The sequence below is a fragment of the Labrus mixtus genome, chromosome 1, assembly GCF_963584025.1.
Source record: "Labrus mixtus chromosome 1, fLabMix1.1, whole genome shotgun sequence".
Taxonomy (NCBI): Eukaryota; Metazoa; Chordata; class Actinopteri; order Labriformes; family Labridae; genus Labrus; species Labrus mixtus.
In genome coordinates, this window is record NC_083612.1 from 18857203 (window position 1) to 18881891 (window position 24689).

General features: G+C 37.5%; 1 protein-coding gene across 1 annotated transcript; it reads right to left on the minus strand.

Annotated features, from left to right (window-relative positions):
- Positions 1-24663, minus strand: kif18a (kinesin family member 18A). Its single transcript, XM_061036668.1, has 18 exons — positions 24526-24663; positions 23289-23634; positions 21512-21669; positions 21234-21338; positions 20434-20544; positions 20000-20197; positions 16636-16812; positions 16418-16492; positions 16194-16294; positions 12774-12936; positions 12039-12203; positions 10958-11079; positions 10577-10830; positions 8506-8562; positions 3619-4000; positions 1171-1263; positions 925-1022; positions 1-675 (listed from the first exon to the last, which is right to left on the minus strand). Exons 2-18 carry the CDS (start codon positions 23602-23604, stop codon positions 539-541), a joined length of 2712 nt encoding a protein of 903 aa, XP_060892651.1. The 5' UTR covers positions 23605-23634; positions 24526-24663; the 3' UTR covers positions 1-538.
- Positions 24664-24689: the final 26 nt, after the last annotated feature.

Sequence of the window (24689 nt, forward strand, 5' to 3'; positions counted from 1 at the left end):
TTGTTTTACAAGACATTTTATTATGAAATATCTATAAGCCCATGTTATTAACTGTACAATCAAAATACAATCAAATGTAAAAAGCACAATCAGCCCAATCATGTCAACATTTAAGGTCATGCAAAGTCTAACTTTGAATTTTTACATTAGCTGCCCTGGAGACATGTGGTCACCTACCAGATGGACTTTTTAAGAGAATAGTTCCAGACACCGAATATCAAGAGGTCTTCTTTTATTTCTGGATGTTAGTTTGTACATGACTTTTAAAAGACGACCAAAAATATACAAAGTTTATATACACTCAAGTAAAATACCAATGCAGGAAGTGGTTTAATTTGAGAATCTAACAAAATAACACAACGTACAATACATTAATTCTGAAGACATTTGGGTTGGAGAAGTGATGGATCTTCTTCTTTTTTTTTTTTTTTACCGTTTGAAAAATATTTTGGAAGAGATGAATAAGGACTGACGGCAAAAGGCAAAGATAAAAATGTTTTAGAAATTAGAATTGCCTGATTTAAAAAGTAATGTTGCTTCACATCCGTTTGGCCACTCGTTTTAACTGTTGGGTCGTTTTGTAAAAAATGGATTTAGATTTTCTAGGTTCAAGGAGGCTGAGATTTCCCTCAGAGATGCTCCTCACAACCCGCCGAGGTTTGTTCTCCTCTGAACCTGAAGACAAAGAACAGTATCAAGATAAACAGCTTGAATATTTTCCAAACATTCCTTACAGCGCTATCTATCTATCTGTCCATCATTAAAGTAATTTAACAGTAAATAGACACTTTTTAAAATACCCGTTCTATATTAGCACTCTCAGTCATGGAAGTCGATGAAGTAAATTGTCATAACAATATTGATATTTTGTGTTTGGTTTCTTAATGTATTTTTAATAATGTGTTTTTCTTTGTTGACACCTACCAGCCAAACGATGCACTCTAAGTGGTTTCCGCGCCGCTGAGGGGTCTTTCTTTATACGTTTTGGTGCAGAGAGAGTCTGTGATAACTCTTCTTGGATTCTGTCACCGAGAATACAATGGGAAGGGGGGAAGAAAAAGAAAGAAAATATAATCAAACACAACATTTAAGTTCACGTCTGAGGGATTGATGCTGAGTATGAAATGAAATCATATAAAGGAGTAAGAGAAAAAGCTACTGGCACATTACCCGCTAAGTTTGCGTTTTCCTTGTGCTGCAGAAGTCATGCTCATGTATGTTGGGTTGGCTCGTCTCACATCTTGCAAAGACGGGATCTGTTGTCTACAGGACAAAAGTTCACATTACCATGACAGCTCTGCTGTTCGGACTTCACATGGGAATATAAACATTGCAGCTGGTATTTGAAATAAGAAAAGATGACTAACAAAATCAACAACACAAAGTTTATAGTTTATCATTTAGTTTCTGTTGTATTTCATAATCTTTGTGAACTTGAACTTTTGATATGGGATGCTTTGTTTAGATGCTTCTGCATTTAGAAATTTGGATATGCAAATGTTGTTGTCTCGCAAATAAAGCTGGATTCTTCACTCCAGTGGTGCTTCCAGCTATCAGAGTATATTTATTAGTAAGGGTTGGGTGTTCCTGCTTCAAGTAGGTGTTGACTGCTCATAAGTCTTTACCTGCACTAATCTTTAGTAACTTGAGAAGAAAAAAAAAAATTCTAATTTTTTTTTTTGAAAGGAAGTGTTTGTAGGTTTGCAAAGAGGGAATCATTCAGCTTTGTTTTGTCTGGTTGCAATCTTGTTTTCAGATAAACAAGTGTTGATTTTGAGGTTGAAATTGTATGCATAATATGAAATGGTGTTGTGTTCATGTAAAGTGTTTTTGCCGGGTGTATCTTTCACAAAGTCAAACCCTTTCTGCTGAAGCAGGAAATAGTTCCATTGTTTGGAAGTTTGTTGTTGGAGTTTTTATCACTTTTGTCATTTCAGTTACCGTCCAGTCTGAGGGTCTTTTTATACAAATTATTCAACAGTTCAGAAACTTTTAGTTGTCAGTTTTCATGTTGTTTTAAAACATCTTACGGATCACATTTTGAGAGGATCATGTTTCCCATTGACCTTTTGAAAAAAGAGCATCAGGTATCTTTGAATGACATAAATAGAATATTTCTTTATGCAATTTTAAAGAATGTTCTGTGTAGCGCTCTTATGCTCGCTTCAGAGTTTGATAATTTATGTTTAATTCAAACTGTGAGATACAAGAACTGTCCGAGTTAAAAGGCTTTAATATTAAATCAACGTTGAATCCTCATGCTTCCGTTAGAGTGTAAGGCCCCCTCGATGAGCATGGCTGACCGCACGTGTTTCTTGCAAGTTATGACTTGAAGAAGGAATGGTGGATCAGCTGTTTGAGTTTAAGTAACAAAAAAGGGGAAACCGAAAGTGAGCAAACTAAACTAAACAAGAGTTTACAACTGACATTTCCTTCTTTTGTATGGAATTCAGTGATTAATCATTTGGCTAATGATTGCTAAATAGTTAGCCTGTCCCAGTCTTAGATCTAATCAATCTTTATTGCATGAGATTAACCATGACCCTGTGAGAGCAGAACATGAGAAAGGGATAAGAAGTACATACAGAACTGTGAATTTAAAAGTGTTAGCAGTTTATGTTTGGAAACAGGCTCAGAGTTGAGACCTCTCATGATTAACGCCATATGTCCACAAGATAATATGAACTGTTTGCTGCCAACAAACTGCTTCGTACGTCAAAGGGAAAGATGATGTAATGATGCTTATATTGCTCATTGGTATAGTTCTGCTTCAATACTAAGGGGGTTGGAGAAAAAAAACTCTACTTGGCCAACTCTCCTTTCTGAAACGTACATGTTGAGATAAATTGTTTGGTCAATAAAGAGGAAAGAAAGTTCAACGCCTAGTTCTGATACATTGTTGTAGATAGTGCAATTCTCCCCTCAGTACTTGACTTAGAAGAATGTATGTGAACTGTTATATTGTCAAGTTTTATCAGCTTTGGTTTCTGCTGTGACAGGAGTATTTTCCTTGTTGTTTCACAAAAAGTCCCGTGAGGAGAAAGGTTTTCTCGCAATATTCTACTTTTATGTGCAAAGAAGTGTCTACTATTGTAGCAGTAAATTTTGAAGTTACCACAGGAGTGCAGTAAGCACGTTGTGGGTGTTTCGATGCATTGGTTTATGACTTCAATGTGGAAAAACCATATGGACTGCCAGGAGGCCCAATGTACTGAACGTTTGGAGTCAAAAGTGTATTCCCATTTACGAGCCGGCATGAACCTAGATGTTTTCTCACTGACCTCCAGAAGGGAGAATCTATTTTTTTAAACCATGTGAGTAAAAAAGATTGACAGAAAATTCTGCGTCCAACATTGTTTCATTTTTTCCCTGTACGTTATTTAAAGTTAATAGTTTAAATTAGTGCAAGGTGACCCTTCTTTCTAAGTTAGGAACATTTGAGTTTGAGACCAAACCTAAACTAAGTCAGACTTGTATGTGGTTTCACTCTGTACATCATACTCTGGTATCATGATAATAACATAATAATTGAACCGACCATTACATGTAATTTCTAGAGAAATTAAACTATACTATTAAAAAGAAGCAAAATTAAAAAGAGTATGAATATTTTCTCACTTTTTTGTTGAAACCAGACACCCCTCATTGGTCTTGGGAAGATGGAGCAGTCGACTGGAGCTGAGGAAGTCTGTGGACTTTGACGCTTGACAGGGACTACCACTGCCTATTATAATGGTTGCATTATTTGCCGTCTGATCATCATTGTCCGACACTTCAAAGGTCATGTTGGGATCCATGGCACTGGAGGAGCTCATTGGCAGGACCTGAGTAGGTCGTTTAGCAGGTTCTGGTGTGCACTGTAGAGGGAACAGACCCTCCTCGAACTTTTGGGCCTTGGCCACAACCTGAGGGCTCTCCAGTGGCAGTGACGCACACAGATTTCTCCTGATGGGCATTCTGGGAGTTGGTTCCTGTTTTGCATTCATCTGGTTTCCTCTATCTAAAAAGACAACAACAGTTAAAATAGATGAAAAGGTTTTGTTTTAAAGGTGTGGCTGTTTAAATCAAAATGTGTTAAATAGACACACAGAGACACACTTGTGGGGAACATCAAGTAAGCATGTGGTTAATGATTAAGTTCTTATCAAATTTGATTTTCTATTTGGGTGCTGATCTATTTTATTATAATTATAAATAATGATATTATATAAAAAGTCAATAGCAAGATGTGCAGGGCAAAGCACATTTTGGGGTGGGTGTCTGGTTGATGTTAAATTTTGCATGCAAACATGCAAATTCTTCTCACTGGCATATTTTCACGAGTAATAAACATTTAAAGCAAGCCCCAGATTAACTTCAGACTGTAGAGAAAGCAGAAAGCCAATCAGTGTTGGGATTTTCCTTACTTCCTGGGTTGACGCAGAAATGATCAAGTTCATTCAAATTACAAGCATTTAAAAAGTTGTTTCCTTGTGGACACTCCTGACAAAGCATTCATTTTAACTTGTCATCCAACCCCGATTTAGCTTTAATGACAGCTATAAATAGACACCTGTATAAAACTGCAGCGGATGCTCACTTCTTAGATATAATATCTCTCTAACACAAACTCTATTCTGCATTGTCAGATTATTAGTTGGATTGTAAACTAAGGCAAAGCATGGAAACATAGGTCTTGGTCTGAAATCCTTTTTCACTAAACTGTGGCTACAGAAAGCCCAGTTGGTAAACCATCTTAACCATTTACTCTTTCACAACTTGAAGAATTCTTAGAGTTCTTATCAAAAACCAAATATTTCAGCAATCTAGATGAGAACAACATTAGACTGAGAACTTTAACAGTATATTGAAAGGGGGCATTCCCTGCTTTATGTTATAAAATGAAAACCCTGTCTGCAAACTGAATTGAAGGTCTGGTGTTTATCAGTCAAAAACAGCACAATTAAAGTGCCTCGGACAATCAACATGTTTGACTTCTTTTTCAACAGATCTTTTCACAGGTCTCACCTACTTAGGCTGTTGCTAAATCACAGAGTAATACGAAATGAAATCTAAAGTGGCAGCCTAAGACTATAAAGTGCAGTTAAAATAAGTGTCAAAAAAGGGAAATTAGATTGATCATTCCCTTAAGTCAGTAGTTTTCAAATGGTGAGCCGCGCCTTCCCTGAGGGGCGCTGGACAATTTCAGGGGAGGCGCAGCGTGAGAGAAAGTAAACCAATTTTTTAAAAGTCTAAACATCTGGTTAGCTAACTTCTGTGATTTGTGGGGCAAAATGGATTGTTTCTCAGTTACTAGAGAGGGAGAGGGGGCAGAATCTGGAGCGAGCAATAAAGAGGAAGTACAGGCACGACTATTTAAATGACTTAATTATGTGGACATAGCTAACCAAGAACCTGTTTGCTTTGAAGTTCTTAAGATCTGACATCCTTGATTAGTGCATTAAAACATTGATGGTACATTTCATTCCATTTTGAGGAAAAAGGTGCAGAGACTGGAAAACAAGCACATCATTCTTTCCGTAACAGTGACGGTTACTCTGATATTTAATGAAACATTGATTAAATGGCAAGCCCGCAGTACATTTAGCCCCTCATAAAAACATACAAGAGACAAAACAGAGGAAATGAGTCTGCATGTTGATAAATGATCGAGTTTTAGTTGACCGCTGAAGTTATTTTAAAGCTAGATTTCAGTCAAGTACCGTACTAAAAAACAAGGCTAACAGATAACAAATAACATTCTGAATTCATTGCCAAAAAGTTTTGGGATTTGGAAGGATGAAGATGGATAGATATTTAGATATTGGTTTAACTTGCATTACTCAGAGAGTGTAAGAGCAAGAAAACAAATCCTTAAAATGATTGATGTTTATTTCTTTAGTAAAAAAACCCAACTATTTCTTCAACATTGGAAATTCTTGACATCAACAAGGTGTTGATAATGAGGATATTGATTGATGGATGTGTGACATTTTAATCCAGGGAGATGTTTTTTTCTGGCCACATTGTGTAACTTCATTTGAAAATGACAGTGACATTCTACTGGGAAAAACAGGATTGAATCACTGTGTCTGCATCACATTATTAAAGCTATTACACTCGTGGCATTTCCTGCAAAGGTGTGGTGGGGGTTAAGGAGGGGGCTAAAAAAGGAAAAAATGCCAGCACATAAAGGAAGTGAGAACACTTAATACAAAGGTGAATGACTGATATATGTATGGCCATAAATATCAAAATGCAATATTTAGCAAATGTGAGTCAGACTTCAGACAGCACACCCAGGGAGGAGATGAGAAATAGCACTTTTCACCGGCAGAGGAGTTGTCCCTAGCAATAAATGGCAGCAGAGTTCCTTCAATCACATATTTTTGGCTTGTAGGGGATTAATACATGCATGAGTTGCTATTTCTGGTGGAGGCTGCACTGAATTAGGGTCGCCTGGTTGCTGCTGCCTGTTTTTTATAGCGCGCCTTTTCTGGTTGGTGGAGCAGGGGAGTTTACGTCTGTTGACGTTTTTTCCTGCCCTGCTGTGGATCTGCATTTTCATGAATGAAGCTCAGGAGGGATTGGGAGGGTTATATGCTAGACAGACAGACGGAGAAAAACATGTGAGGGTAAGAGGGGAAAGAGGTAGAAAGGAGAAAAAAGTCAGATAAGCAGATGTTTGAAGCAAAAGGGACTGAAAAAAATCGAGGGAGGAGAAAATAGATAAGAGAGAAGCGAAGGATGGAGGATCAAATGGGAATATAAAAAGAACAACATAAAAAAGGGAAGGGAGAGGAAGCTGAATGAAAAAAGATGAAGCTATTAATAACTGCATGTGTGAACATCTTCTAATCAACAGACAAAGTGTGGAGTGCAGAAATGTTCCCCTCAAAGGGATCATATCTGTGTGTTTGCTATTATTTATCAGTCCTCCAAGAGTTAATGCTCTTTCAACACCCCAACCCTCTCTAAAACCGGTGGAATTTGATTGGCTTTGCAAGCTGCAGGGTGGAGCTATTTCTCATAACATGCTGCAGTGACTACCATTAACAGCTGAGGAAGCAGTAAGGGACTTACAAACAGCGTTAGGATAGGAACAGAGCACGGTTGTCCCAAAAACAAAAGCTTTATTTAATAAGACATCAGTTATATATTTAAAACCTATTGATTTGACATGTAGCTCAGCTGATATGCTGCACAACATTGATTATATAGTGCTTATTATTAGATATATATATCTCTCTATATATATACACACACACACAGAATATGAATGCATGAGTGGAAGCTCTAGATTAAAATGGACAGGGTGGTCTTGCAGGATGCATGTGAGTCAGTGAATGGATAATTGAGGTTGATGCAGTTGTATTATTGGAAGCAGGATGAAACTGTGGTTACATGATTCAAATAAATGGAAAATAAATCACTTTTCATACTATATGGTGATTCACAATTGAGACATTGTAAATCCTAAAGAGGCTTGCATGTATGTGTTGTGAAAATGCATCACAATGAGTTATGTCATAAAGTACTTCAGCAAGATGAGTTACAACTACAAGCAAATCATTCTGCATTTTATAAAGATGTCAGTGACTTATCTTTTCCTGCTTTCACTCTTATTAAAGATGGGCCATTTCATGTTTTGTGAAAACATAATAGCTGACACAATTCAAGCAAGTTTGAGCAACAATGTGAGCCAATGAGCAAATGGAAAAAAACAATAAAACAACTGGCTTGAACTGTTTAAAGAAGGGTCAGAGGGTCAGAAAACACTTTCAATACTAAATGAAAAGAGTTCACTTATAATGATGAGCTTCATGGAAATTTAATAGCAGTGGTGGTAAACTCCCTGGTGCCTCTATGTTTCATTTCCATTCAAAGAAGTCTGGTCATCTGGCAGGAGTTTTTCCTTCAATGGTGACATTTCCCACAATGTTTCAATGAAATGTAAGCCACCTGCCGTAAATATCATTACAGCCAATTTGAAGTGCAATATTTCACAAACGTTTTTTCCTGTTCCATCTCCCCAAAGGCTCCATGTGTATAGTTTGGAGTCTATAAAATGGTTTGTGAGTATTCACATCATTCAATTATTCAAGTTTTGGCCAGGACAGAACGTCTGCAGCACAACTGTAAATCACATTATATTACATGTCTGACTTTTATTGTGTTTTTTTTTTTTTTTACTACTCTGAACAAGTCCTTTTATTTTAACAGCTAGAACATGTTTTCGGAAAATAAAAATCAACGTGGCAAAGTGAAAATTAAGGCTTATAACAAAACAATAAAACATTTACATGTCAATTAAAAACAACTTTATGGTCTGTGTGTTATGCCTCAATAAAACATGGCATCATCTCTTAAAAGTGAGTTAGTGAAAGTGTGATGGATTGAGAGGGAGATGACAAGGAGAGAGAAGGTGAATGATTGAGGGAAGGGGGGGGGGGGGGGATTAACGGATAGGATTGGGTTTTAGATTAATGACTACAGTATATTAGCAAGACAGGTGAGTAGTATTACCTTTTGGTGATGGAGCAGCGTGGCACAATGATGTTCTTTTGGTGCGGTTTTCAGCACCTGAGGGTAAAAGTAAATGATGGAGAGATTCGTGGAAAGGCACCAGCATTGAAACACTCCTGCAACACGTATGTGGTTTTCCTTTATACACAAAATGACATTGTCCCTAATAGGATGCACAGGCTTGAATTGTGTTGCTTTTAGCAGTAAGATCAGAGATTGTTAGGCACAGAAAGTTTTAATGAAATGTTGCTACCTGACATAAAAATGTTTAAAATCATCAATTTATAAATAGCTTTGCTTCGAGGAGAAACACAGAAATTCAACCAGATAAATAAGTCCTGGTTAATTTCTTATTAAAATGTCTAGCTATTGTCAAGGAAAGAAATGCGACGATTATCGCTTCACAAATGATAGGACACCATCATAATAACTGTGTTGTTGGCCAGCTTTGGTTCATGCTCCACTGTCTGTCATGGCTTATGTTTCATGAGGGCCTCGTGCTGCCTGGCCATGCAGACATGACATAAAAATGCACTGTGCCGTATCATAGGTCCCACAATACACACTAGAGCTGGACTAATGCCACAAACACTGGGCCTAATTGAACACCTGACTTATACGTTTAATTTTCACTTAAAATGAATTCTTCTTGTGTGAACTTGTCTTTATCTCATAACTTAGGACTATTGTGCTACAGAAACATACAATAAAAAAAACCCACACAAGGTCTGCAAATTCTGAAGCCGTCAATAATGGTGCCATTTTTTATTTAGCTTGTTGGAAAATGTTTTACTGACAAGCTTTTAAGAGACTGACCTGACTATTGTATTCAACAAAAGCATGTCCATGAAAAGATTCCTTTCATAACACACTCCATGTGGCTACAACTTATGTAACATATTGTCACTTAATATGAAATCTTGATCAAGACAATGACATAAGAAAGAGGCAATGAACATGATGTACATCAAATATTTAAAAAAATAAAATAAGACAGAGCAGAGTGTGCTATCTTATATTTGAACAAATGTGAAAATAACATGAATATAAAAATGTTTTTATAATAGTTTAGGATCAATTCTCATTGAGGTGATAGTCTGGCATCAGCTTTGCAATGTTAAAAGATTAGATTGGATCGCTAACCTTTCAGATGTCCTGCCTCACTTTACATGTGCTCACATTTATCTTAATGGGTGAAGCAGTACAGTAAATATCACCCTTAATTTGTTTGATAGCTGTTTGCATTAGCTGCTCTTTGCCAGTGTAGTGTATTATGCTAAATACCTGACCTCAACTTCAAGTAAACATATTCAGTTAATAAAATTAGTGAGCTTTATTGAAACAATTAGCTAGATGGCACAAGCCCGTTTGAACGTTCATACATGATTAGCCAAGTAGTCAAACATTTTCTACTTTACCAGTTTGACAGAGATCCAGTCAGTGTGATTCATTCATACACTATGGGTGGGGGAGGGGTCAGATTAACACTTTCCCTTAATGCAGTCAACTGAGGAGGACACCTTAGTTAACTTTATTGGGGCGACCTGCCGCCCATAAAATAAACATCTTTTGTACATTTAACCACCAAAACAAGACGATGAACAAAAGTGTCACGTTATTTTTGTCAGTTTCAATTAAGGAACTTTTGTGTGTCCTCCTTTTAAATCAAATGAGTAGTATTTTTAAAGAGATGCCTTTATCATATTTTTTTTCTTACATCATTAATTTGGTGGCCATGTTGTCAGGTTCCTTGAAAAGCAAACTGACATATTTCCAGTCCGTAACGTTGAAATAAGACCAAAGATGTAATCACAATAAGCCAACAGGAAAAACACACACGATGCATTACCGTAAGTGTTTTTAACACCTAAAATGTGTGTATTTACTGCACGTCTCCTTTTTTAAATATCATGACAAGTTCAATTATGTCAAAGTTTAAGACTGTTCATTTGATAAGAGTCAATGTGAAGATATAAAGAAGGGTGCAAGGACAATGTGATTGGCTATTTTTTACCTTTTCTGATATTTTGAGGATTGGTAAAAACTGAACAGATATCAAAACAATACTTACTGCAGGGGCTACTCTGGTGATACAGCAGATGTGAGAAAGACAGGGCTGGTGCTAACTCCCGTGATTCCTCTCCAATCCCTTCACTTTTCAGCTGCTGCCCTGCCCCTTCCTGATCAGCCCAGACCACGCCCCTCTCCCTCAACACAAGGTGCTCCAGTTCATGGCTCTCCTCCTCATCTGTTGCTCTGGTCAGCCCAGCGCCACATAGTGCAGAGTAATGTCGACTAAAAGCCGGCAACAAGATGTTCATCATTCTGAAATAATGGAAAAATAATATTGAGACATTTTATTAAGAAAGACACAGAGTGAAGGGCATTTTCTTTTGCTGCAATGGGCGATAGTTCATTAATCAAGAAATGGTTTGAAGTATTGTTAACCTACTTCTGCATGCGCTTGTTCTCCTGATCCTGCAGTGAAGTGAGCTTGACCATCTGCTTGATGTGTTGTTTTAGATCATTTACCTGCAGCTCCAGTCTGTGGCAATGTAGATCCCTCTCAAACACCTGAACAAGAGGGAAAACTGAGGTCAGAAATAATGAGGCAAAGGACGGTATAACTTAACAGCATATTGAATTAGCCTACTGGTGGACCAAATTAGAAGGAAAAAATAGTGGTTGGAGGTCAGGATACTAGAGTGAGATGCAAAGTTCTGTTTTGATCCTTGTTTCATCAGAAAAGCTGCCTGCTCAGGGTAAGGGAGGGGATACAAAAAAAAGAAACTCTGACGTAAAGGAACTACGAAACAACAGCAGAGAGAACATTTGACCGGTGGGTGCGTCACAGTTCTGGGTCAGTTCCTGGAAGAAAGGATAAGGAAGAAAAAAATAACATGGCCATGGTTTTAGGTAACTGGCTGTTGTGTGAGGGATGAGTAAAGGGTATTGATTTATTCTCTTCAGTGATCCACGAGTGAGCTGGAGAAATAAAATGAGCACGGTTCTAATTACTGGGAGAACAGATGGGAAGAAAACAAAGACAGTCACGACACCAGTAGAGAGACAGCCTACCCTCCAAAATAAACAGACATAAAAAAGCAAGCATTGAGTTCTGACGGATGTAACCCACAGTGTTAAGTTTTTCTATATTCTATTGCATATGTTTGAATGATTTGAGTCATATCTCATTAACTAAGACTATTTCATTTCATCTAAATGTTGTGTAATTACCCTTCTAGTGTTACTCACTGTTCACTTTTCCAATTCAAATGTCAAAGTTCTGACAATACCACTTGAACTCAGTTCAATTTCTGTGCAAAGTTTAGCTGAAATGACTTTTGTGCCAACACAGTTTTAATCAGGTGAAATCATCAAATGACCATGAAGTCAAACCTCTCTTTTACAAACAGTTATTATTATATAAAAAAAGCTTTTACCTAACCTAAAGTATTTCCATTTCTTAGCTGTTTTCCCCAAGCAGGAAATAAAAATGAATAAATTTGAGATAGTCAGTGAATTGTTCTTACCTCTGAGGTGTGATCGTTTGACTTCAGGAGCTTAATCTCATTCTCGACACGATGAAGCCAGCCATCGTTGTCCAGGAAACGTGTTTCCGCCTCCTTCAAACGGTTGCAAATGTGTTGCTGTTGAGTGCGTAAACTTGCAATCTTCCGCTCATGCTTGCAGGTGGCCTATTGAAAGCAACAATGGCAAAAAGGGTTACTAAAGTGATTTTATTCATCTTTGATTGTTTGTGCTGGTATATTCACCATTAGCTGTGTAATATGATCCAAATAATCATCCAAATAACAACTATAGCAGCAAACCAGAATCCAGTCTAGTTTTGCAGATTGATTTGAAATGTTAAACATTGATTCATTATTCCTTGCTTAAGAGTTGAATCTAAAAACTTGTCTCAAGTTTGAGGATCAGATTAAATGACAAACAGCACATAAATAGTAGATAATTGTTTCCACAGTTAAGTTTGTTTGGAACGTGAGTGTAACATTCTGCAAAGTTTGGTGAACAGGGTAATTGAGAATTGTCTTTTTATACTCTTAAAGGACTTTACAGCTGGGCCTGACACTGGGTTTTAAATGACAGAGAGGAGCCAGGAACCGGGGAGCGGTGACCCTGTCCTGTAGTGGCGAAAATGAGAGGCTAAGACAACTATAGAGAACAGAGAAGTAAAATGATGACTCAGCAGCTGTTTTTCTGCAGGGATGATGGAATCTGTGGAAAGCAGCGTAAGCATCAGCTACCTTCTCAGTCTTTTCCTTGGCACAGAAATATTGGACCTGCAGGTTGTCCTCCTCACTGTAGCGCTGGCGCAGCTCATTCTCCTTCAGTTGTCTCTCCAGATCCAGCTGTTCTCTCCTGATCTGGGCCCTGCTGGAGAAGATTTGCTGCAGAGCTTCTGACACCCTAGAGAGAGAAGAGATTAATTTAAAAATCTAATTAGGTTTGCATTAGCAAACTTGAACATATTAAAAATAAATGTCAAACTTTATAGCTATGTAGTCCAAACAATTTATTGAGTTATTTAATTAAATTTTTTATTTGGTACCACTTTCTTACAGTTTTAACATTTACATCAAATGTTATTTCTCTTAATTGTAACATGGTCACCCTAAAAGAACATCATGTACATATTATTTGTAGTATATCTGGTACATTTTTCAATTTTTTTAATTAAAAAACATAGTCCTCAGAAAGATAATTAGGTAAAAAAGGTGTGAGCTAATGACAACAATTGCACTATCCTCACAACAAAATGTATCTTTGTAAAGCATTCATTCTAACTTTTGCCGGTACTATCAAGAGAGGCTTTCATCCTAAACTGGTCAGGTTGTGATATTGCCTTTTTAAAACTGTACTGTACTCAAAATGAATTTTTAACTAACACAAGAGCAACATAATTTTAGAGGCTACACTTGGTATAATATGATCCAACAAAACAACACCTTCATCTAAAGGATTGAAGCCAGGTGAGAACTACATCTGCTGTGCCACATTTGAGGTGCATGTTTACAGAAACTGCTCTGCAGGGAGTTCTAACCAACAACTTGTTTATGTATTAATGACCAAGAAAAGCTTTACAGCATAAACACAGTAATACAACAAATACTTATACTTATATCAGATTTTTGCCTGAATCATTTTTATTACATGCTAATTTAAGGTTTGTGTGAATTATTTAGCTATGTTGTCAATCTTTTCAACGTGTAAACTAAAGCCTCCACAGCATGCTGATTCCGTTGGGGCTGAGACAGAAATATATTTGTAACTATAGGGTGTATATATATATATATATATATATATATATATATATATATATTTATATGCGTGTTCCTGGGATAGAGGTGAGGTTATATAGAGATTGGATGCAAGTGGCTGTCTAGTTAAGTTAAAGCTGGAGGGGAGACAGCAGAGGCATGCAGGTAAATAAGACTGGAGGGCTGTCGCTGAAATGTGACTGCACTCTTCAATGTAACTCCAGTGACGTAGGAGACATCGTGGCCTTGCTAGACTGCTGAATTTTTAATAGTGTGAGAAGCGTGCAGCCTCTATTCAGAGCCTCTCACTGTGCGAGTTGTGAATTCTGATGCCAGTGAATGAAACGTGTGGGAGTGAGACTCATTCAGCTTTTCTGTGTCCCCAGCCCCAACTCAAATACCCCGACAGATGCCACAGAATGCCTTTAAGACAACAAGCAGGGATTTGGCTGATTTGATTTATGCAAAAGAAATCTAATTGTTTATACAAATTGAATAAAAATAATGAACTACACAGATGCTCCTTTTAAGAAAACAAGATTTAAGATAATGTCAATATTAACAGTTATATAAAATACTAGTGGTGCAATATGAATACAAAAGTTAGAGACCCCCCCCCCATTACAAAACTGTCCATTCCAACAGCTTTCAATCCTGATCCTTAGGGCAGATCCGGTTTTGAAACATGAGGTGAAATAGTTGCTTATTAGATAGCTAGATTGAAAACCAGTAGGGGGAAGCTCTAGGTAGTGTTTTGTAATGCATCATGAACTACCAGTAAAAGACAATCAAAATGTATGCACAGACATGTCAGCCATTCAACAAAAAGACGTTTAAGAACTGTAATACTGTCTTTAATTAATTTGAGTTATTTTAAGTTCCCCATTAATCAATATTTAATAAACTGTCCACTCTATGCAGGGCCACCGTTTACAGTACAGGTCAGCAGTGATCGTGTGCGTGCGGCTGGGGGAGGTGTGTGTGTGTGTGTGTGTGTGTGTGTGTGTGTGTGTGTGGGGGGGGGGCTTGTATGAGGTGGCTGGTCATCATAACCAAAGATGCACTGTAAATGTGGCATTTAAATTGGGAATGACTTGTCCATAGTGGAGGAAATTGATTGAGACTGAAATGCAGACTGGCTTTTTTTACTGGGATAGTATCTACCACCTCCCTGTAACAATAAAGAAGCCAACTGGTATGGTTGGGGTGTCTGATAGAAATATGCCATGGACGGCTCCCTGTGTATGTATTTTAGGCACATCCGATTGGGAGGAGAGTCTAAGGCAGATTTGGAGCAGGGTTGTAGGGATTATTTGGATTATAGGGATTATTTATCCCATTTGGCTAGGAAATGCCCTGGGAACCCCTGGGAAGAGCTGGGAAAAGCGTCCAGGAAGAGGAGCTCCATGTTCTCCGAACCAAATGTTACTTGCTTTGTCCGACTAGTTCAAGTGTCAAAAAACAGATCGATACTGAACAAATGGTCGCAAAACGAAAAACTAGCAAATTGAACCATAAAATGTTGGCAACTGAACTTGAAGCTAGTTTTGCTGCTCCCACTGAGAATAAACATCCTAACCCACAGCTTTGCACATTTCGTTCCATTGCTAGTTAATGTATTTGTTTCTCCTGTGTCTACCTTATTTGAGAGTAAGCACATTTTAACTTAATAGGCAACTATTGGGATTATTGAGATGATACCACCATGTCAAATATATATATGTATATATATATATATCTATATATATAAAAAAAATCAATTACAAATGTCAGTAAAGAAGCAACACAATAAAAAAAACGTGAGTCATTGGAACTTAATATTTAGTTCTACAAACTAGACAGCAATGCCTAATTACACCTAAAACTGCCGGATGTTCTTTATTATGAGTTCCACTTGAATTAACTAGACTTGAAGGATCCCTTGTAAAACCACAGGTCCCATGGATGCATTATGACTGAACAATACATTTGTAAATGAAGGCTGCCTGCAGTTATGTGTCTGTTTTTATAAAGTTGTCATTCCAATTGAAAAAATAGTTTATGATAAATGAAGACAGAAATACTGATGTGTCTCAGGTTCAACACTACCCGTTAACTGTTGAGCATCTGCCACACCTCGTTGTCTGTGTAAAAGGTACTGACAGTAACAGAGGTGTAACATTAAAACATCGTCTATGTAAATGGGCAGACTGGTGAAGCGCTGGCTGTTTGTTTACACATTGTGCCTCTTTTGCGACCACAATCCCAGAATTTATGTAAAATCACACACCAGGGCAGCAATATGGCAGTGCTGTCTGGTTTAATGTTAAAGTATAAAAGCGGTGTAACCATGGAGCTTCCTTACAATGCTGTTGAGGAATGTCTGTGTATAAAGGGCTTCATATTGACACTGATGTACAGGCTTACCTTTTTATCTCTGCTTGATTCTGGGAAGGAATATTGTTGAAAGATCCAGATAACATATTTTTTTCCTCATATTCTTTTATCTTCTGCTTCAACTGCAGAATCTTTGGGGAAAAGGGAACATTTAAAAACAGTCAGTTTTTAAGCTGTGATAATGTTTAAATAAGACATTTTAGGAATACATACATATTCTTTTAATTGGTCATGCTAGTGTTTAATCACATTACCTCTAGACGCTGCTTCTCACATATCACTGCATATTGGCCAATGTGACTGTCGAGGCTTACAACATTACTCTTCAGCTGATGGGTGAGAATAAAAAGAACACGTTTTAAAGGAAATGGCTTTAAAATATAAGTAAAAAATAAATATATTTATAAAGCATCAGTAACAGCAGATATAAACAATTACAGGTAAACCAGAATAAAATAACTTGAATACATACCGAGGACTTAATCTCCTTGGCCCTGTTGGCGTACTTAAGCGTGTTGCAGGTGTCGTCATATGACTTGGATGAGGGGCTCACATTGGCAATCATGACTGTTCTGCAGTTTCCTCCCAAAGAGTCTTTGAGCAGCCGTGTCAACTTGCTGTCCCTGTACGGGATATGAGTTTTCTTACTCTGAAACAAATGAGAAAAGTTCATGTAAGCCAAAGAAATTAAAGAAATGTGAATTCCTCTCTTTGATTTCTCCTCTTTTTCATTTCAAGGTTAAAAACAAAGAACAGCGTGATCAAAAACAATTAGCACCTTGGGATTGCAGCAAGTCACAATGAGTAAAACGTGAAGAACCCAGTTAAGTAAAGGAGGAGTGTAAAATGATATCTTTTGGGGTGTACAGCTGTGCCTGAATGTCTCCCTGGAAAAGCCCTAAGTCACATCTGGATTTTAAGACCTGAGCTTTAGGTCATGTCAGGTCCAGAGAGTTTCCTGAGAGCAATGAGTGCCCTTTTTAATAAGAGCAGTCACTCAAACCTGTTCATTTCATTTACTGTATGTATTGGAGTGAATGGGATGTGTGAAGGAGACACTGAAAACAGTTGCTATGGAGCCTAGCACATGCAATGTGGATTTTTCTCTGAATTATATTATATATGAAGAGGGTTCCATGCACTGTAATAGTCACCATTATTTCATATGACCGCTATTGTTCAACATTTTTTAGTTGGTAACCAAAATTATTTTACTACCTTGATCTGTTAAATTTCCAGCATTTTCTAACCGTCTCTTACCTACATTCAGTCAATATTTCCAGGAGAAACCTCAGATTTCTAAGATGATTCACTTATTGCTGCAATAAAGTTACTCTTGATGTCACAGCTTTCCATTTCAAGCTTGCACTCGCCAACCAGTGCAAGACTTTTTACAATGAAGCTGTTGAAGATTTTTGTCTAAGTCAAGTAAGTAAGCAACTGATAACTCACAGTGCCACAAGGGGCTATTTGTGGTCATACTGACCACGTGGTGCTAACAAAAACAATTAGAGACCACACAATTAGAGAAATTCAAGTTCCAGTGGACATGCCTCTTTGTTTTTGTGGTCGCACAAATGCAGTGATTGTAGCAAATGATATAAATGCTTCTTGTTAAAAAAAGGGTAACAATAATTCCAGGACTGGAACATAACTGAGTGATAAAAGAGATTAAAGGGCGTTAGATGCAGTCCTGCTCTTCCAACATTTCTGCAAAAAAAAAAAACTTGACCATGTCTGCAAAGCAACCACACATCAGGGTTTTCAAAAAGCATAGCTTGATCGTCCTACACCATTGGGCAAGATTGGCTCAATGAACTGTATCCACATTGGACAACATTTTCAGAAAGCCCCTTCTCAGTGGGCGGGTAACACTGGCCTTGTGTGAATGGAAGGCCAAATGGGATGCATCCTCAAACGTATCTCTATCGCCTAAGGCAAACAACTTACAACACAAAACTCTGAGCAGCATAGCATGAAGATGACATACTGAACCTCCCGGACAGAAGCAGCAGACATTCTTCTCACTTAAACGAATGGCATTTCAGAGCAGACACAAGTGGGGACATTCTTTCCTGTAAACAATGGCCACAACATGAATTCCTAGTCTGCCAGCAGTAAACACTGGAGCACCACTAACCATGGGGATAGGGTGTGGAGGGCGAGAAGATTAGTGGTGGGCGTTGTAGGTTGAGCAGATCAAACTTTGAGTGTTAGACTGCAACATGTGAAGATTGGCGGGCAGAGTAAAATACTAACTGCACCGTGTCAATGAAAAAACACGGTTTCAACACTAGAAAGAAATAACCTGTTGAAGAATGATCAAGTTTCGACGTAGCTGTGTTACATTTGCACAGCGCTTACTAAATGCATGTGGCCTGTTTGCGCGTTCTCCCTTGAGACTGGTGTGTAAAATGAGAAGACTGCTTGACAGGTTAATGTATGCAACTTGAATGACATAATACCCAAATACTCAGTTGACTCCACTTTCCAGGCTTTCGGCTGCATACGGAGCCTTGTGCTAAACATTTTTAAATAACGGAATTATTTGAAGAACATGATGCAAAACTCCCATAAGCAGTGATAATGTAGTTTGCAAATATAAGCATTAAACAATAGCAAAATCAAAACTAAAGTGTTTAAAGCCAAGGATTCAATGTGGTTCAGCATGTCATTGAAATGTCTCGTGACCGTGATAAGGATAAAGCAAGAAGGCCACCATTAACACGATCAGATTGTAAAAAAAAGTCTTGGTATTAAAGTCCCCATGAAACTGAACTTCAAGAGTATCCAACTGGTGTTTGGTGATGTATTTCTAACTTAAACAGGATAGAACCAATCACAAGACAGGTGGGACATAAATTCAGCTGGGATGCATTTGATTGGATCATTAGCATCGACAAAGCTTTTTAATTGGTCGCAAAATTAGTAAACGCCACTGAGTGCAAGAGGAGTCATTAGACAATTGAACAGTTTTACAGGAAGACTAAATAGAGTTTTTTAAATGTAAAAATAGATAATGCTTGATTGAAATATATTTGGCTGATAAATGAACATTTAACAGGAACGCTGGATTAAAATGTTTTTTTTTTTCATATCATAATAACTTCAACATCAGTAGAAATCCCATTCAAACTATACAGTATAACAATAAAAACTCCCTGATCCATCTAAAATTATGTAATATAAAGTAGCTTTGACTAAGCATAAAGCACCACTTTACCTTTATTTATTGTTTTGATCAGATCTCTAATTTCACCTTCCAGCTGTCACTTACATATCTTACAGATTGCTCCAAGCTAAGATAAAATGTTAAACACTGTTAAACATTTAAGGAAGAACACACTTTCCATGTTCTCTTTCACTATGGTTTCTTTATTCAGCCTGATGGCAAGACCAAATAGTAATGGTTCCGGGGTAAGGAAAAAGTCAAATGGAATGGGTTTCCTGGATGAGTGAGCAACATGGGCTGGTACAGGGGCAAAATTATCTTACATGTCTCCTTATGACCACGGCATTCAGTCAACCTTTTGTCAAAACTCAATGAATAAAAACACTATTCATAACAATATGAACTGATTATTTCGTATTGGGTCTTTATTTTGCATCATGGGGCCAATAAACCCATGCGAGAGCATTGAACCTGAACAATTAGGACACCAATCATTTGCCACTTTTTTGAAAGCTACTGAGTTCTTAATTTAATTTTAGAGTTATCATAATCTACAGTGACCTTATTGAGCTGGTTAAAATAAGACGACGTCTGTTGTTTGATCATTACATTAGTTAGTTCACACTATATGTAATCTAAATGTATAATGGTAATATGAACTCACCTTTGGGTCAGCAAGAGCATTGATAACATTTCCCAGGGCAAGAAGTGAACGATTGATGTTAGCACCTTCCCGCAAACGTGCCCCTTTGGTGTTGGTGGCACTTGCTCTCTCTGAACCAGCCAGATCAATCAGACTCAATTTGGCTACACAGGCATTCGGATTGAGGCTGGCAGTTTTGTCCTGCTGTCTTAAATATATCTGGACAAAAGAATTGAAAACTGCCAATTAATGACTTTCAAGAAGCACACAATGATACATTTTTAGATGATTGCAGTGAAAAAGTAAACTCCTTATCATTTATAAAACGACTGTATACTTTATGCCCACATTTCTTTAATTGATCATTCCTTTTCATGCTGTTGTTTATTTCTAAATCATGTAATCATGGTACAGCCTCATCGTCAATGGGATTTCATCAAACCAGATTAGAATACCTGAAATACAGCATGGGACCTGGAAGAGGTGGCGTTCATATCAGTAGGATGCTGTGTCCTGTTGCGATTCCCAGAATCCAAGGCCTCAAGAATGTGCTCTGCAGATTTGGGCTGAATATTTGGAACAAGAAAATATAGATAGTGAGTGACCCAACATAAGGCCTGACACAGAACCACCACTTGTGCAGTTGCACACCACATCAACAAAACAGTGAAACGGCTCTTTATTAAAAAGTTTGCACTGATATTTGTCATATACTTCATTTTGAAGGTATTTCTTACAAAAGGAATGACTACCGTATTTTATTTGCAGATTTAATAACGCCGTCAGTAAATCAAGAAAGCATGTTTAAACAATTACACATTTATTCTGGATGACTGATCACCTCACAAAGTGTTTATTCAAATCCAAAATGTTTTCTTAAATACGAATTCCTTGTTTCAGAGAGAAAGCTACTACAGAAAATATTTCCATTTTGTAGCCTCTTGTAGTAGTTAGAAATGTCTGTTTTGATCAGTTTTTACAAACTGCCTTGACTTTCCTCTTACTTACACAGCTTTTCTAAAGCAACATTTCTTCATATGAGTGCGTGCTGGGGGGGCGGGGGCGGCAGTTAGTTCTAATTTATTCTCTTCCAGCCTTTGCAACCTTGAAAATACATTTTGTAATTGAAAATCCGAATGTATTTAAAAAGCAACTGAGAGAAATCCAAATCAGCCTGCATAAACTGACTTTCCGATGACACTAGTATTTATCTGTAAAATAGTAAGAATGTTATATACTACATATTACTACTAACCTGATGCAGTGAGAGTCCCTGAACAACCACTCCTTTAGAACCGTCTTCTCTGACTGCGAGGGGGCCTGCGTTAGCCAACAAATCTCTGATTTGTTCATTGTAAACCTGTAAAAAAAACAACAACAAAAAAAATCAATACGTGCTAGGGAATCAGTGGAGACAAATGTATGATTAGGGTTTAAGACTACTTAAGGTATAAAACTGAAAACTGAAAGAAAATAGGAACAGCATATAGAAAAAACATGTGGCAGTTTTTTTTCCTCTCTCCGGATATTCACCTCGAGATATGAGAATGCAACAGCAAACTCTTTCTCCTCCTTGGCATCATCCATGCGCTTGAAGAGCTCTTTCATGGTGCGGTACATGACCCCAGGGTCATTAGGCGACCCTAACATGGTGTGTGTCTTTCCTGCTCCAGTGGCACCATACGCAAGAACTGAAATCAAAAGACAAATTACTATAACGTAAGAAACATCTCTCTAATAATAATTCCTAAGGCAAAAAAAGTAATAGCTAATAACTTCATCTCCAACTAAACACAAACTATCTTGTTAAAGTCTTTGTCAGCAATGGATGAAACAAATGTACTCATTTCAAAATGAGGTTGCGAAAGCTGCACTAGTTGTGAAAAGCCTGGCTTTAGTGTGTTTAACTGAGTACATAAAAATGTCTTAACGCCACCCAAATGACATGCTTTAAACTCAGACACTATTGGACAATTCAAAACGTATTGGATAATATAGATCCTGCAATAAATAACTTCTTCATGAAGGGTTTATAAAATGTTTAGCTGTAAACTGTGGTTAACTGTTTGGTCACTTTCTAGGTTTCATTTGGGATATTGTTGTATTACACTCTAAAAGGCAGGTGTTTGTATTTTCCATCACAGTTAAAACAATAAAACACAGACCTTTCAGTAACATGCAGAACAGTGCAACAACAATATAAAGTATATTCTCCAAAGGGACCATTAAGTAGTTGACCAAAACTTATCTTAAAAAGGTCAAACAAAAATTGATCATTTAGCCCTTCGAAGCTTGGGTTACTTAGGGCGCGGCCACACTAGCCATCCGTACCGTGGCCAAGCACGCTTCAACCCTGAAGTCCAGTTCGTTTGGCCAGTGTGACCGCTCCGTGCCATCTCTCTAGGTAATCGTGCTTAAGCCGTGCCGGCCAGCATGGGGGCCAATCGTGCTTGAGTATGGCACGATACAGATGGCCAGTGTGACTGCGCCCTAACATGACTGTCTGATTGGTTCATTAGTTTTAGAAGGGTGTACTCATTTAACTGGCAACTGACTGAACATATTTCAGAAGGATCTGACAAGATGTCAAGCTTATTCAGCATATCTCAGTCAATCACTGATAATGTCTGAAGTCAAATACATTTTGAGTCTATATCTTTGGAAAACAGCAGCCATCAAATCCTCCCAATTGTGTTCCTTTTAAGATTAAGATTAACTTTATTGATCCCCGCAAGGGAAAATTGAGCAAATCACAAATTAAATAAACAGCAATAGGGCTTTCAATAAATGATATGACAGGGTGAGTCAATGAGCGATGCTAAAAATAGTTCTAATATAAAAATAAATGCAAAGGTCTAAATAGCTATTTGTTTGTCTCATAACTGTAGTTGAACTTCACTTTTGTCAAATAAAGAAAGGTAAAAAAGAAAGAGAATAAATGACTCATAGAGTCAATGACAGAGCTCTTTTCCCCAAAAAAAGTTTGGCAAATAATTCCATTTGTTCTGTTTCACATTCATGCCTTATTCTATCTCATCCATAGTCAAAGGCTTAACTGTATTTTAATCAATCCACCTTCAGCTGATTCAGGAGTATGCCTACATCGTTGCAGTTCGATCTGTACCAATTTGTGCAACAGAGTTATAATCTAGCTTTCTGAACCCACTTATCATAACAAAATACGTTCTGGAAATATCTATTAACATGATTATTGTGGGTATTAGCTTTTGAATCTGTCAGTTGGTTAGGCTAAGGCTTAGCTAAGTTTGGCAGCTGGGTGCAGATTTAATGTACAAATTGTATTTGTTACCTGTGCAGTTAAATCCATTCATCACACCGTCCAACACGACATTAGTAGTGTTCTCGAAGATGTCAAGTTGAGTCGAGTCCTCATTGAAGACATGATCAAACACAAATTTAAGATCCTTGTTGGCCCTCTTATTGAGATTCCTGTTTCGAACTCTTTGTGCCCCGAAACAGGACATGTCCTCTTCCTTGGGATCAAATATGAGCATGTGGTTATCAACGACCTGGACCACATTTCGACAGTTTTCACGCTTCTCACATTCGCTGGTTGGTCTCACCCTGACCACCACCTTTACATGGCTGCACACATCACTAGCCATTGTGATCTCACTCCCTCGACTGAAGCTTTGCTGGAAAACAAAAACAAAAGGTGAACTTAATTTTTTTTAAATTACCAAGTTATACGTTTTTATGCTCATTAAGTCGCATAAATTGAGAATGAAAATTGTAAAATAGGCAAAGGCACCAGCTGAAACGTTGCATTCTTCAAAGCCAAGGAAGGTTAAACCAATACATTGTGTAGTATGTTGGTACATTTGTTAAAGATCTGCAAAGTTAAGACAAGACTAACAAGTCACCTCAGTCTCACTGAATTGCTAATCCCAGTGTGTCCTTGATGGTATTGCAGATTAAAGAAAAAATCAAATTCCCAAAGATTGACATAATTAGGCAAGCATTTTTTTTTTTGGAGACTTCGATGGCTGTCAATTTGTATTGATATGTGTACTGTGTCATGTTTTGTTTTTGTATCTGATGCTTCATCTGTTCTTTTTTTATATACATAGTTCTAGTATATGGTACAAATAAATCTCGTTGTTCTCTACAAATGCTTGCATACTCTTATAAAGTCTCAATTAAGTATGATGATATACATACTGCATAATTACACAAGTTAATTTTTTTTTCACGTTTATTACCATGCCTTTTTAGAAATATGACAAAAATACTAAAGACAATGAGGCTTAACGACATAAAATATGAACATCTTGCCTGAGATTTAATGAATAATATTGTATTCTCTCATGTCAAAAAACTGAAGATAAATGATTGCAGGATGGTGCACATATTCATATAAACGTGAATATTGTAAGGGACATTTTTTTTAGCTGGCAACATTACTCATTAAAAACCAATCCTGCCAACGTTAAGTCGCCAGGGTTGGTTTGAGGTTGCTAGCTCCCGTTAGCTCTCACTCAACCTACCAAACCTACGTCATGTCAAATGCTCTGTTCATGTCTTACCTTTTATCAGTAACGGATTATTTTTCACTGCGTTACCACGGTTACGGTTTTCTCATGCGACACAAGTAATTTGACTCGCAAAAACATAAACTCATTCGCGAAGCTTTTCACACGATCATAGCTAGCACGACAAGCGCCAACATTTTCAAAAACAAGCCCTTCTT